This window comes from Tupaia chinensis, unplaced genomic scaffold (assembly GCF_000334495.1).
Source record: "Tupaia chinensis unplaced genomic scaffold, TupChi_1.0 Scaffold000466_1, whole genome shotgun sequence".
In the NCBI taxonomy this organism is placed as follows: domain Eukaryota; kingdom Metazoa; phylum Chordata; class Mammalia; order Scandentia; family Tupaiidae; genus Tupaia; species Tupaia belangeri.
In genome coordinates this window covers 1,643,699-1,660,098 of record NW_006159975.1, presented here as the reverse complement: position 1 = coordinate 1,660,098, position 16,400 = coordinate 1,643,699, and the positions used below count along the sequence as shown (strand labels likewise).

The following is a 16,400-nucleotide window of genomic DNA, read 5'->3' as shown; positions in this document are numbered from 1 at the left end:
CCTGCTGAGCAAGTTAGGAGCTTAAAATAACTTATTACCAAAACCAATCCTAATTAAGTCTGGCTGAACATCTTTAACTAGCACCAGAATTAGATTACCGTGTCTGCTATTAGCAAATGGCGCCTCCATAGACAAAGACTTTCTCTACCCCTCACTGCCTTTTTCTAAATTTTTTTGCATAGGTTTGTGTCTTATATCCTAAATCATACTTCTATATTTGGTGGACACCAAAGTCCTGAAAACCAACCAATTTAGGGGTTATGATGGGTTGTTTGTACTTTACAGCTTGCTTTTCCCTGAACAGACTAGATCCTAGCTCTTGTAACCCATAGTTGTATTCCAAACTATAATGAGACTAACTCTTGCTCAATTCCTGGTATCAAGCATTGCCATGTCCTGGAATACAGAGTATTGTTCTTCAGTCATTAATTAACCTATGCATTCTAGATAAAGCTATTGAGAATCAAACTTCAGTTTGATCACTAATATTGACTGTATAGTGGGATTGCTTTAGGACCTGTGTTCCCGGGCTTGGACTTGGGGCAAGAAATACCCTCATCCCCTCTCCTGCACACCCCTAGTTAGTGTGGCTACTCTTTGTATTAAAACCATAGATTACAACTAGAATCTGATATAATTAGTCTGGAGTGGGCCTTGCACATTAAGATTTTTTTAAAGCACCCTGGAAAATCTAATGTATAGCCCTAATTGGAAATCGCTGGTCTTATGTCTCATAACACCTTACAAGTGAGCTAAATCCAACTTATGAAATAAGTAACACTCTTTTCATTTCCAATCATCCATTTGAGTGTGCAAACATAAAAGCAAAATTTGAAAATTTTGTTATTCAAGATAAATTGCAAATTATTTTGCAGAAATGTATAGAAAATGATTTAAAGATATAGGACTTCTTACAGACTGTGGACAGAAAGTTTGCACTTCTTTTTAAGATACATTTGTCAATATGTAGAATTTTAAGTTTACATATCCGAACATTCAGAATATTCTACTCTATTATTTCCTTTCTATTCTAGAAAAATTCTCCCACCTGTGCACAAGAAATTTGTTAAAGAACATTTATTGCAACATTAATTAAATAGTAAATCAATAAGAGAATGAATTATATTATTATGATATAGTCATCCAGTGAAATAACAAACTATTATGATGAGTGAAATAAACATCCAAATTTGCAGAATATAATACGGTACGATACAAAGTAAAATCATGTGAAATACTACTATAAATTATTTATTTTATATATATGTCTATGAACAAAAATATATTAATCTACTAAGAAAACATGGAAATTATATTTAGAAAACTCAGTTTAGTGGACAGTGCTTTCAGGAAACTTCAGGGATCTTGAGTATTTTATTAAAAAGACTGAAGCAAATATAGCAAAATGCTTACATTTGTAAAACTGGATAGCAAACACACAGGTATTTGGTAGGGCATTTTCTGTAACTTTCATAAGTTTAAAAACATAACAAAAAATTTAAAAGCTTTTGTAAGCTCTATCCCTTTGTATTTTATATTTTTGATGATGATGCTATAGGGTGAAAAGTGATTACTTTTAAGGAAATAACAAACTTTAGTTACTACTGTAGAACAATGACTATTTCTCTAGCCGGGTACACTTAGAAAAAAAAACACAAGGTAGTATGAGTTTTAAAATTTCTATTTGTTTTGAACTTAGTTATCAAAGTGGTAAGTTCATGGGAAAACTATATTGAGAATACTATAAGGATATAGTGAACAAAAGAAATACTGTTTTTTTTTTCCCACTCAGTTCTAAAAAATTGAATGCTACATTTTTCAGTAATATGGGAATTAATGTCAAACGCAAATCCATGTACTTTCACTTAAATTCTGTACATGACAATATACTAAAATTGTCCACAATATTGAAATGCCTTCAAAATATTTATCAGTCATGGGAACCAGCAGTTAGCGTAATGGCTATGTTGCTGGACTTCCATGTAGTCGACCACGATTCGTGTCCCGGACCCAGTGGCTCAAAACACGCCGGGCGCGTATGCGTGTGTGCCCAAGATCCCGAGAGGAGAATGGAGGAGAAGGGACTGCGGCATGACCATCCCCCCTGAGGGGTGATTTCTCGCTTTCTGTCTCTCTTTCTCTCTCTGTCTGTCTGGCGAGCACATGTGACCTATAGCGAAAACCTCCCCCCCCCAAAAAAAAATTTATCAGTCACTATCTTTTTTTAATCCATAAAGAGGAATAATTTTTAAAAAATTTTATATCTCCATTTAGACATTTTGCCACTTATACAAACATTGAATGGCAACTCTTTTATAACTATGCATTTGTATCATGATGGGCAAGTGTAAAACTCTTAATTGTATTGACATCCAATTATATATTTGATTCATGCATGAAAAGTCACTTTATAAATTAAGCACATTAAGATAATAACTAACATTTTATTAAATTCTTACTTTTTCCTAAGTGGAGTTGTAAGCACTTTTCCTGTATCAACTCATTTAATCCCCAGAATGACCCTTTGAGGCAAGTTTTATTTATTTAGTTAGTTTTTTGCAATATCACATAGATATTCATTGGAGAGAAGCAGAGAAAAAGGAAAGTGAGAAATCACCCCCCAGGGGAATGGCCAGGAGGCAATCACTTCTCTTTCATTCATCTCTCAGGATTTTGGCATGTACACACCCACACCTAGAGTGATTTTCAAGCCACTGGGTATGGAACTCAAACCACAGTCAGCCATGTAGGAATCCAGAGCCTTAACTATCATGCCACCTGATGACCCCAAAGCACATATTAATTTTTATTTCATCTTATAGGTAAGAAAAGCTAAAGACCGACTGGTATGGTTGTATAGTTACTATCTTGTAGTAGCAGGTTTCAAACCAGAAATCTGATTCTTTGCTTTAATCCTATGTTATATAAGCTCAATTGATTTTGCCCATCATAAAATGTGACTATAATCCATTGGGTCATCAAAACAGCCATGATGCATTTTTGCATAGAAAAACAGAAAAATACATCATGAATTTCCTTTTTTTTTTTTTTTTTTTTGAGAGTCTTTTGCTTTAGGGCGCATTTGCTCGCCAGACAGACAGAGAGAGAGACAGAGAGACAGAAAGCGAGAAATCACCTCCTAGGGGGAATGGCCATGCCGCAATCCCTTCTCCTCCATTCTCCTCTTGGGATCTTGGGCACGCATGCACACGCGCCTGGCGTGAGTTTAAGCCACCGGGTCCGGGACTCGAACTGCAGTCGACTACGTGGCAGTCCAGCGACATAGCCATTACGCTAACTGCTGGTCCCTGTCATGACTTTTCTGATCCAAAGTTTTCTTGATTTCAGACTTCACTCACTGAGGTGTCTAGTTTGTCTTCTTTATAATCTAAAGTTCTCCACCCCAACTTAAATATGCATTTTATTACATAAAATATGTTTTATATGTGTAGGAAGAATTATTATATGTATTTTGACCATGTACATTCAGAAATAACCTAAATTAATCAGGCAAAAATGAAGCTGCTTCTCTCAAGAGTATCTTAATCTTATAAATTTGGTTTTCCAATTTTATACAGACCCAAGGCATCAACAGCTATTAAGATTGATGGAGGTAAACACACCTTGCCTTTGGCTTCCTGTACTGGCCCTGAAAAGCCTGTGTAACATCAATGAAATCCTCTGCAGATTTAAAAAAAATTTTTTTTGACTTGAATTTCCTGACATAGAGTTGGCGACACCAAGCTCTTCCTTTATTAACTCTTGTTTTATGGCTACCAAGTTCCATATGACCTAGCAATTCAACTCCTGAGTATTTACAAAAAGGACAGGAAATTGTTTTTTTCATTGCCAGAGTGTCATGAGACACAGGGAGAAGGAGAAAGTGCACACCCAAATGGGTCATGGTCACACGGTGATCCTTTTTCCTCTACTTCTCCATCCTGTGGGGTATTTGGGCATGAAAACACATGCACCAGGGTCTTCAAGTTGCCAGCTGGGATTCAAATAGCAGTCAGCCATATAGGATTTGGCTCCCTTAATCACTAGCCTACTGGGCTGGTCCTTAACTACCAAGTTCTGACCTGTTTGTGCATAATCCCAATGGATAAAACCTTTCAGCGGGACCACTAGTTGGCGTAATGGCTATGTTGCTGGACTCCCACGTAGTCAACTGCAGTTCGAGTCCCAGACCCGGCGGCTTAAACTCATGCCGGGTGCAAGTGCGAGCATGCTCAAGATCCCAATAGGAGAATGGCGGAGAAGGGACTGCAGTGTGGTCATCCCCCCCTGGGGGGTGAGTTCTCACTTTCTGTCTGTCTCTGTCTTTCTGACAAGCGCACGAGCCCTATAGCAAAAACCTCTCCAAAAAAACAAAAACAAAAACAAAAAACTTTTCAGCTATATTCATTTGCGTATCTCCTTATCTGGGACAAATATTGAATTCATGGACTCCATGGACTCCTTCCTTGTCATTTTCTCACCTCTTCTTGCCTAATATTGGGACCCTCAGAGCTTAGGAGTATATTGATCAAACAGTGAGAAGAGAAAATAGAGACAAGAAAACTGGAGCAGCATAACTTTAATCAGTTAACAGTTTTTTCATTTTCTCAGTTTTAAGAATAAAAGATATATTGCATTTTGTTATAACCAAGAAAAGTTGCTTGGCTACTTTATACAGTTGAAAATCCTCCACGCTTCTCATAGTCCTATCAAATCTAAAGATTTGCAAGTTGAAGGTGGGTGGGCAAGTGGGGAGATTCTTAAATGTATGCACACATTTAAGAGAATAAAAGTGGAGTTTATTCTCTTTTTTCCTTCTTTAGTAAACACACCATACTTACTCATGGACCGATTACATTAATGGTTTTACTTTAGGAAAGTTATGCCATATCTAATAATCAAAGATTTATTAAGAGATAATAAAATGTCAGTTCATGAAGACGAAACATGGTACTTGGACACCCCCCCCCAAAAAAAAAGAAAAGTTTACCCATTTGAAGTGTTATTCATTTCTTTCTTCTTTAATTTGTTTTTGTTAGCTATTTTGTCATAGGTAGATATGCTTTTAAGGCAGTGTGAAGAAAATATATGTAATCCAATTATTCTACTCTAAGCCATCCAAAGAAAGTTTTCCATGTTTCTATTTTTAATTTCAAAAGGAAAGCTGAATAAAGAATGAAATATGATGATCTCTGTATATTTACTTTCATGGAATTACCTAAAACATCAAAGGTATTCATTTATTTTATCTCACTTGCTTTTTCATGAACGTATATGTGTGCACGTCTGTGTATGTTTTTTCCAAATGTGCTCCTTGGAAGTTGTTTCCCTTAGTACAGAGGCTGTCCCATTTTGTAAGCTCTGTTTTCTGGTGCAGTAATGGGTTTAGTCCTGTCATTTAGTTTTTCTGTGTGTTTTCTGACAAAGACTGTGACTGTGCTGTTAGTGCTAACCCTAGCACGTGGCTTAGTGTCTGGCACATAGTCTATGCTGAATAAATATTCGTTGACTGGCTCCTTAAAACATGCTTGCACTTAACTGTTTTCCTTTAAAAATCTATATTTTCATCAATCTAAATCTACATTTACCATCTTATTTTATTTAATGAAATAAAATAAGTTTTGGCCATCACTCTAAATATATACAATACCTGTACTTGCCTTACATAGATCTCAAAGGAAATAGTTTGCTATATTAACAAAGACGTTTAGAGAAAGTTCAGCTGGGTGTTGGGCTCCTGATATATAATAACAGCTAAAACAAGTTACCATCATAGTCAAGTTTTCATACTGAGAAAAAATTTGTACTTTTCCCAATGGTCTGATTAAAGGTGACCAGTATAAAACCCTTCAGCTATAGTCATTTGCGCTTCTTATCTGGGACCAATATTGAATTCATGGACTCTGTGGACTCCTTCCTTGTCATTTTCTCACCTCTTCTTGCCTAATATTTGGACCTTCAGAGCTTAGGAATATATTGATCAAACAGTGGGAAGAGGAAATAGAAAGAGACAAGAAAACTGGACCAGCATAACTTTAATCAATTAACAGGTCTTTCATTTTCTCAGTTTTAAGAATGAAAGATATATTACATTTTGTTTTAACCAAGAAAAGTTCCTTGGTTTTATACATAGTATTTAAATAATTTGGTATAATTCAGTAGCCCAAGCATTCTGAGACAAGAAAATTAAATCATTGGCTGCATAAAACCCATTACATATATCACTAACACTAATAAAATCAACTCCCATTTTTCAAAGTGTATTATGTGTCAGACATTGTGCTTATCACTTTTGCTGCATCACTTCTTGCATTTCATAAAAAGCCTGGGAAGGAGGCTATTCTTATTCCTGTTTAGCAAAAGAGGAAATAGTTTTAGAGCTATCCTACAACTTCTAAGAGACAGGACTGAAATTCAAACCCAAGTTCTTAAGGACTTCACTCATCAATTTCCACAGTGTCAACATCTTGTCATAATTCTCTCATACTAATAATTCTCAAAGATATGATGAAAGTGACTTCTAGATAAATGATATTAAAGTGACTTCTAGAAGTTCTAAATACCAATCTGAAACATTCTAGACTCTTTCAACCATAGTTCACATTTATAAAATATACTCTCTTTGAACTTAATACAAACAATATCTATTATTCCAATAAATTTACCCTAGTTTCTTTAGCAAGAAGACAAAGAGATTCTGAATAATGTGATTGATAAATGTCTATTCATTTTTTTTCCCCTTGTAACAGAACAAAACTACTGGATTTCCACTTGCAGAAAGATGAATCTGAACTCCTACCTCTCACCTCTGTCAAAAATCAAGTCAAGGTGGATCAAAGATCTAAATCTAAGACCTCAAACTATTAAACTGCTCCTGGAAAACACTGGGGAAACTGTGGGAGACATTAGAGTAGGGAGCATAGGCTTCTTAAATAAGACCCCCAAAGCACAGTAGATAATCCCCAAAATAGATGAGTGGGATTAATCAGACTAAGAAGTTTCTGCCTGGCAAAAGACACAGTAATTAGTGTGAATGGACAGCCCTCAGAATGGGAAAATATTTTTGTAAAATGTGTGTCAGATAAGGGACTTAACAACCAGAATTCACAAGGAACTCAAGCAGCTGTTCTGAAGAAAAGATGATTAATCCTATTAAAAGACGGGAGAATGAGTTGAGAAACCGCTCTCTAAAGATGACATATGAATAGCTAAAAGGCATATGAAAAAATGCTCAACATCCCTCATTGTAGGGGAAATGCAGATCAAAACAATGAGATACCACCTAACCCCACTCAGAATGACTAAGATTAAAAAATAAAAAAAATTAAAAAAAAAAAAAAACAGTAAGTGCTGGCAGGGGAACTCTCTTACACTGCCTATGGGAATGTAAATTGGTCCAGTCACTGTGGAACACACATGAGAATAATTTGGAGATTCCTCAAAAATCTACAAGCAGAACTACCATATGATCCAGCAATCCCACTTCTTGGTATATTCCCAAAGGATAGAAGAATACTTAATTGGAAAAGTGCTAGCACATCAATAAATGTCTATTCTAAAAGTGACACTGTCTCTTTGAAACAGAACTAATTTTGCACAATGGCCTAGGAGACCTGAATTTGCCTCTGAGGAGAAGAGGAGCCACACCAAGAAACCTGCCACAGTGTCAAATTTTGCTTGTTTGCTATAATTCTACGACTGAAAAAAAGAAAAACATTTCCAGGTCTCAGAAACATTGTGGTGACTTATCCTATTCCTTGGAATATAGTTGGTCCGCTATAGCCACAATTCTGCATTCACAAATTCAACCAAGCTTAGGTTAAATATGTATATATATATATATATACACACACACACATATACACATATAAAAAGACTACAGCAATAAAAACAATACAAATAAAAAACAATATGGTGTAACAAAACTATTTACATGAAGTTTATGTTGCATTAGATACTTCATTTAATCTAGAGATGGTTACTTAAGGGAGGAAGGACTGCATAATTTATATGGAAATAAATGTATAAGGAACTTGAACATCAGTGGATTTTGATATTCAAAGGAGAGTCCTGGAGCCAACCCCTTTTGGACACAGAGGGACAACTATATTTAAATATTTATGCTTTTAAAAATCATAAACAGCCTCTCTGGGGCAACAGCTTGTCAGGATTAATAAAGATGTAAAATTTTAAGGTCACAGACAAAAACAAGCATTGTACCATTTATAATCTTGGGTGGGGGATTAAAATCTTCATTACTATTGCTACAGATGGTACATGATTCACCCTCCCCACTAAATAGCACATTTAATTTGTAATGCAATAAGAGATATGCAAAAGATTGCTTTTAGCTGTGTATTAAGCAGTAACCTTAGTTGATAATATAATGATGCAACACTTTATGAGCTATATTATGAGCTATTTCAGAAAATTGTTTTTTACTGTTAGAAACAAAGGAGGATGTTCTTACTCTCTTGTCATTAAAGTAAGCAGATTATGCATCCTGTATTGCATAGCAATAATTTTGTGGTGCAGATGGTATAAAGGAATGGCAATGTTTCATTGTCACATTTGTTAAAGTATTGTGGCCTAAAACGGCCATTGTACTTCCACACTCGGATTCCTCTGGATAGGCTCTTTTCCTGAGCTAGTTGCTAAGTTATAGCCAATCACACTAGCCACACTTCAGTCAATCACAGAAAGCCCACCTTTTGGGCCGTTTATGGAGCGTACAGTCCACCTGTAACCAATCCAATTGTTTTTCTATCTCATTCCTTCTCTTTCATTTCTCTTTTCAGGTACTTAAATACTGAGTTGATCATGAGGGTAGCTGGAGCTGTCCGGAAGTCCAGGGACAATTGCCTGATTTAAATCTTGCTAAGATTTGCTCACTTAATTGGCTGGTTCATTTTTCTTTGACCAGATTCAAGCAAGGAAAAAAGACAAGATATCTATTGTCTTTAACATGAGCTATAGACCAACTACTGGACATTCAGAACATTGGTTAATTCCTTGAGTGAAGTGGCTTGAGATGCTTTTATTTATAATAGAACACCCAGTAAAATTTAAGCCATAATTGTCAGATGAGATACTAGATGAGGTAAGTGGGGAAATTACAAATAAAAAATTGGGTGATGTCTAATTTCATATTCGTCTTTTCTGTTTTTAATATTTTCTATTTTTTGGTGTTCGATTGTACACACATTACATCTTCTATTGAAAACTGTGGTCAGAATAATTTACTCTAAGCCTAATTCAATAGCTATTAAATGTAGAAATGTAGACATTACAGTCCAAGTTGATGGCATTAAAGTGCAAAAATATAATTCTAGATATAATAGCATAACTTGACACTGTAAAAGAACCAACTCTACCTTGCATTCTGGACAACCATGACTTGACTGTATTGATTCCGAGAGCGAGAGTGAAGGATACAACAGGAAAGTAGGAAAGACAGGAAGAAAAAAGTTAGGAATAGAAATAAGGAAGAAAATATGCAAATAATAACTAGAGGAGCTATACCATAACATATAAATGACATAAGCAGAAAATAATCTTAAAACTACAGTGGAAAAATCATATGTCACATGCATAAAAATCTCAAGGCCTTAGCCACTGTAATAATTAGGAGTAATTATGTGAAAGAACATATAAAATAGGAAAGCATATTGTTGCGTTTGAGCCAATCCCATTCAGCAGAAATATTTTGTTTAACAAATTCTCTCCATTTTATTATAGTTTGCAACATTCCCTATAACTCCTCCCAGAATGTAGCGACGTATTCATGTCATCCACTGTCTTTTCTAGTTATTCAACATTACAACACTCTGATATGTTTGAAACATATCATGTAATAAAAAAGAAGGTATTTCCATATAAAATTAATACTCAAAGATATTATTAGAGCATATAGAAAATACATGATGGTACTTTATTTACATTTATTCATTAACAAATGTTAATTAGACACAACCCAAAGGTGGTGATTTTGCTTGTCTCATAAAATATTCATTAACTAACACTGAAGGTCTAAATGACCCAAGTCAAAGGCAGAATGAATTTATTGGTTTGTTGTTGTTTTTGTTATATTCTCTTTAAAATGTAGACAAATTAAAGTTACAACTATTTTTTACCTAAAGAAATGAATTAATTAACTTAAAATAAATAAATAAAGCTCTCCTTTTCTGGACTATGTCTGTAGTAGGTAATTTCCATATAAAGTTATTCAGAGCTTTTCAAAATGTGTAACAAATTAAAATTGGAGAAGCCATATCAACAATTCTAAGTTTGTAAGTAAAATTATTGGGAAGTATAAATTAAAATCTGTATACTAAATTTGACATAGCACCTGGCAATTTTCAAATTATTTTCTGAGTGTTATCTAATTTGGTTCCCCTGACAAATTGAAAATTGTTTTTCTACCTATTGGTGACTCTCAATAGTGGCTAAGAAACTGAATTTCAAATAAATTGTTGATCTGCTCATGGTTATATAATAAACAAGTTACCGATTCAAATGTTCTAACTGGGACCCTGTTCCAACAAACCAACTGCCATCAGAAAATATTTGCTGCTCTTGATGGGTAGCATGTTCTATACATACCAGTTAGGTCATCAAATACACTAGGAAAACATTTTGCAACTGGTGAAATGAATTATTTGGAAATTTAAAATTATGATTACATATGATATTGTGATTATTTTAATATGAGTCTTTACATTTTGGAAATGCATATTAAATATTTCAGGAGAAAGTTATACTAGCGGAGATTTATTTCAAAATAATCTGGATAGAGAGAGTGTATGGGAGTAAGAATGAAATATGAAGTGAGAACGGAAGCTAAGTGATGGGTGTATCGGGGATCATTATACAGTCCTACACAAACAAACCTCTCCAAGTAGAACAGCATTCAAATTTCACTCATCAAATTAAAAGAAAAGTTAATGAGAAGTTAAGCCTGATCTTTAAATTACCAGATCAGTTCCTTTTACTATATCTGCATTTGATTACTTATGGTTCCATCATGGTAATTAAGCAAATTTCCATTGTTCATGTAATGTATGATTTGTAGAGTCCAAAAAACTTTTCTGAAACCATTTTTGAGTACTGATTTATATAACAGAATGAAGCAATTTGTACTTATTACATAAAAATTAAGTGTCTCCAAAGAGCATTTGCTTTAGGTCAACAATTTATATATCATACAAGAGTTCAAATACATTTAGTTCATTTATTTATTTCAGTCAACTTTTTTTTCATTTTATTCTTTTTTATTCTTTTTACAACATTGATTTGGACATTTGTTTGTAAGCAAAAATATATCAATAAGCCATTTATTGAATATTTAACACTAAATAATACATATATTTTATGAAAATAAGTTAATTTATGAATCCTTGAACATTAGTTTCTCAAATAAATTTGGGAACAAAGCTAATTCTTTAAGTCTAACACTAATTCTTAAATGATTTTACTATTTGCTATGGTTTGAATGTGTTTCCTAAAATTAGCATGTTAAAATTCAGAGACCCATTATAAAAATGTTGAAAGGGTAGAAACTTAATACAATTATTGTTTTGAAAGGTGGGGCCTTTGAGAAGTGGTGAGGCATGATTGAGTCCTGGTGGCTTCTTAAGGAGAGGGAATGAGACAGACTGACATAAACTCTGCTCTCAATCTTCTACTGGTCATTATCTATCAGCAAGAAGACTTTGACCAGGTACAGCCCTTGATATTGTGCCTCCAAATGGAATAAATCTCTGTTTTTATAAATTACCCTGACACAGATATTTTCACTATTAACAGAATGGACTAGAACACACTAAGTTTGGTCATCATAGGAGTGGCTTTAAGAATCTAAATGCTAATTTGTTCTCATGGAGGCTGTTTTTATTATGACTATTGCTATCTTAGAGCACATTAAGGCTTAATTGCAAACTTTAACTCCACCTTATCTATTAATTATAAATGAGACATATGAAGAAAACTAAGGAAAAGATAATACACTCAATTAACATGAGAGTTTGAAATTAGAAATTGGAAGACACTGTAATTTTTTAAACCATGGGGTGAAATACTTAGAAGACATTGTTTCTTTACTTACCCTCGCCCTGGAAGAAGGTACACTTTAACAAAAGGGTCAGAATAACCATTGTTGTCTCGAGGGACAAGGTTTCTTGCTTGGAGAATATGTATTATGAGATTTCCAAGATCATAGTTGATTTGAAGCTTTAGGGGACAGCAAAGTGTTCAATAAATTTTTTTTAAAACATGTAATACACTATCATTCAATATGTTACCAGTGGTTAAAAAAAAAAAAACCTATGAGAAGCATCAATCCTTATTTTTATCTTATTTGAAACTGAACAGACTAGTCAATGTCTAATTTAATTGGAAGCTCCCAGGCACATTTTAATTTCTAGTAAACATGCTGTTCATTCTTTCCATGGTGAAAAGCCCTGGCCTATCTAAAATTCACTCAGAAAGAAAATCATACAGTGAATGCTACCTGTATTTTAAACTAAATTTATATTCTTAAAAAATAATAAATGCTATTTATGTTTATTATTACAATTATCAGAATTTTTAAAAAAATAATGAATTAGGATATTTATTATAAAATATCATTTGCATTTCACCAAATAAATAGCAGTGGGTAGAATGGTTAAAGATCAAGCTATCAGGACCGAAATGAAGAATATTTAAGGACTCAAGTGGCTTACTCAAAAAAACGTGTTCAACCCAATAAAAAGATGAGCAAATGAGGTGAACAGACATCTCTCTAAGGAAGACATACGAACAGCCAAAAAGCGTTTAAAAAAAATGCTCAATATTCTTTATCATAAGGGAGATGTAAATCAAAACCACAATGAGATACCACTGAATCCCAGTCAAAATGGTCAAGATAAAAAAAAAAAAAACAAACAATGATAAGTTTTGGCCAGGCTGTGGTGTAAAGGAAACTCTCCTAAACTGTTAGTGAGAATGTAAATTAGTATAGTCACTGTGGAGAACAATACAGAGGTTCCTCAAAGACCCACAAATAGAACTACTGTATGATCTAGCAATTCCACTCCTAGATATCTACCTAAAGGATAGGAGCACATCAGTCAGGTAAATGCTTGCACATCCAGGTTTTTTGTGGTATTATTCACAATTGTTAAGACAGAACCAACCCAAATGTCCATGAACAGATGAATGTATTGATAAAAGTGTGGCACATATACACTATGGAATACTACTCAGTCATAAAAAAAAGACTGACATTTGATAGAAAATGAACAAATACAGAAGGTTTACTGCTGAGTGAAGCAAGCCAGACTATGAGAGGCATTGTATGTCCTCACTTGTCCACACTGTGGTAGAAACCAAAAAATTAGAGGATACAGAAGCATGGGGAATGCCTGGGAATGATTGTGGATACTGGAGATAGTGGGAGAAGGGTAGGAGGTAGGGGAGGGTGAGAGGAAGGTAATCAAGGAGAGGCAAAATAGAGAGGCAAGACATTTAAGGGACAAGGAAATGGAGGACTATCTGCTGATAATAACATGTATAATATCTTTAACTGGATTGGGGTGCAATATATTCATGCTGGAAAAATTCATTTTACAAGCTGTGGTGATGTACAGTGATGATCAAATCTATAAAGTAAAGAAATAAATAAAAAGAAAATGCATAGATTTTATCTCTTCCCACATTCCATTGTCTGATGTTAAACCTATAGCTTTGCTTTTTGTGCCTGCTTCAGAATAGAATAAGAGATCAGTATAATAAAATCTTGCTCTTTAATTTTATAGATTGGAAAAAGGAAAGGTATGCCTCATAGATGCTTATTTGCTATTGGACCATTGTCACTGAATAATAAAAGATTTTCAGTTCAAGTAACTCCATAAGAATGCTGCATATTTCAAAATAATTGAGTTAATTAATTCTTCTCTTTCACAGTTGAAAGATTCTTTTGGCATCACATATAGGAAACCTTGGACCAGCTACTGTGTGGTGTGGTGGTTAAGGCATAGGATCCCATATGGCTCACTGCATGATTTTAGTCCTGGACTTGGCAGTGCATGCTCAAAATAGAGGAGAAATTAGAGGAGAAGGATTGTGGCATAGCCTTTCCCCAATGGGGATGCTTTCTCACTTTCTCTCTCTCTCTCTCTCTGCCAAGTGGAGAGGTCTTCTAGAAAATAAAAAGAATAAAAATCTGTTTGATGTGGTTTGTGTTTATTAACTCACAGAAAGGAAAAGAACAATATTTCAAGGAAAAATATTCATAAATAAAACTACTATTTTTAATATATTCACACAAGACAGATATACTATGTTTTTTAGTGAAAACAAGATAACTGAGATGAATCAAACTTTAATTTAAAATGTAAAATTTCATAATTAAAATAAATCCTACTTACAGCATAATTTTGATCTGGTTATATTTCATTTAAGAAAGTAAATCTTCGAATGCCTGTGTCAAGCCATAAAAGCCAGGTATTTTTTACTCAAGGGCTAGTAAATGGCATAGTGGTTGTGCCACTGGACTCCTACATGGTCAACCACAGTTCAAGTCCTGGACCCAGTGGCTTGAAACACATTGTATGTGTGTGCATGTGTGCCCAAAATCCCCCCCCAAAAAAACAGAAAGGACTGGCATGGACATCCTCCCTGGGGGATGATTTCTTACTTTCTCTCTCTCTCTTTCTGTGTCTTTGGCAAGTACACATTTCATATAGCAAAAATATCTCTCTTGAAAGAATTATTTAATTTTATTTATTGTTATTATTATTACTAAATTTTATACATGGTGCACATGTTCACTAGACTGAGAGAGAGAAAGTGAGAAAGCAAGGGATTCAAACAGTGGTCAGCCATGTCCAGCACCTTAACACCATGCCACCTGCTGGCCCCAAACTTACTACTTTCAGTTTTTATTATATATTTTGTTAATTCTTTCCATATGACATTTGTTATCTACATTTTATCCTCCCCCCCCTTTTTTTTGCTGTAGGGCACATACACACACACACACACACACACAGAAATACAGAGAAAATTTAAGAAAACATCCCCTGTGGGGAGGGTCACAATGCAGTCCTTTCCCTCCATTCTTCTCTTGGGATTTTGGGCATGCATGCACACACGCTTGGCATGTTTTTCTAGTTCTTTGTCTGGGGACTCAAACCCCTCAGTTGGCCATGTGGGATCCAGCTACCTAAACGACCATGCCACTGGCTGGCCCCTATGTCATTTTATAATCACCCAAAGCATAGTTTTTCAAATTTTTTCCCCCATGATCCACCCAAAGAAATATATTGGATGTGGTAATATAATAATCTAAATACAGAAACACACACCCACAACTTTAAACGTATATGATTCTATACTATTTTTATTGTATTCTCCTGGTCAGAATCCTTTAAATCGATTTTATAAATTACAATGCGGATATGATGCATGGTATGAAAAACACTTCTTTATAAGAATTGTTCAGCATTATTTAGCAATCAGTGATTGAAAGAAGGGAAAGGCTGCATTCAGTTCATGAAACTCTTAATGAAGAGCCTTCCAATATCCAGAAAAATCTATTATGTCTAAAACACAGACTGCAAGTATAAAATAACTGTGGCACAAAATGTATTGATACTGTTGAAGTTTCAAGTGAAATTTCAAAGTATAGTGTTCCATAGCTATGATGAGTCTTCATAAAACATACGTTTGTATTAATGTACCATCCTATAAAATTGCATTTTCACTTTACGTTTCTGTATGTGGTATAGAATGAGAATTATTTGAACAATGTATTTCCAATTTTAATAGACTAGTGAAAAAAATAGCCTGGAAAGATAAAATAGTGATGACTTTTAAAAAATTTTCATACCTGAATTTCCCCCGTAATTGGATGAGACACAACTTTTGTTGCATCAGTAGGCTGCAAGATTAAAAAAAACCAAAAACATATGTTATATTAATAGATAAACCATTCTTAGAATTTATTATTTCAACTTTCTTCTGAAATTAATCTCTCTCTGGTCAGAGAACACAATCTGGAAAATATATTTCATTCATTTGGCTACTTGAGAGTAATGGTACCTATTTAAATGTCTCAATATGTTTACTTTTATAGATATATACATCTAATGTTCATTTTGGCAAGCCTGTTTTGAAGCTATAATTATATACCAGCAGTATTTTCAATTACTTAAGAAAAAAAATCACCATTGGCTGAAAGTGCTTAAGTATGTACAGGTTTTAAAGATCTATACAGTAATGAAGAAGATTACTGTGCTTACACAAGTTCTAAAGAACTGCCTAGAAGGATGGAAAGTATAAAAGGTACTTCTGTACTTTTTTTAATTAGGTGTTCAGCATCTCTCTACTCTTCTAGAGAGAGGCACTTATGCTGACTC

At 34.2% G+C, this 16,400-nt stretch overlaps 1 protein-coding gene across 1 annotated transcript in view; it reads right to left on the bottom strand.

Annotated features, from left to right (window-relative positions):
- The window catches only part of PCLO (piccolo presynaptic cytomatrix protein), a 445,966-nt gene that overhangs the window by 71,629 nt on the left and 357,937 nt on the right, over positions 1-16,400 (bottom strand). The window contains exons 17-19 of the mRNA XM_006155762.3: positions 15,872-15,922; positions 12,104-12,228; positions 9,375-9,401 (exon numbers count right to left, since the gene is read on the bottom strand). Coding sequence (XP_006155824.1) covers positions 9,375-9,401; positions 12,104-12,228; positions 15,872-15,922 — 203 coding nt within the window. The remainder of the gene's footprint in view (positions 1-9,374; positions 9,402-12,103; positions 12,229-15,871; positions 15,923-16,400) is intronic.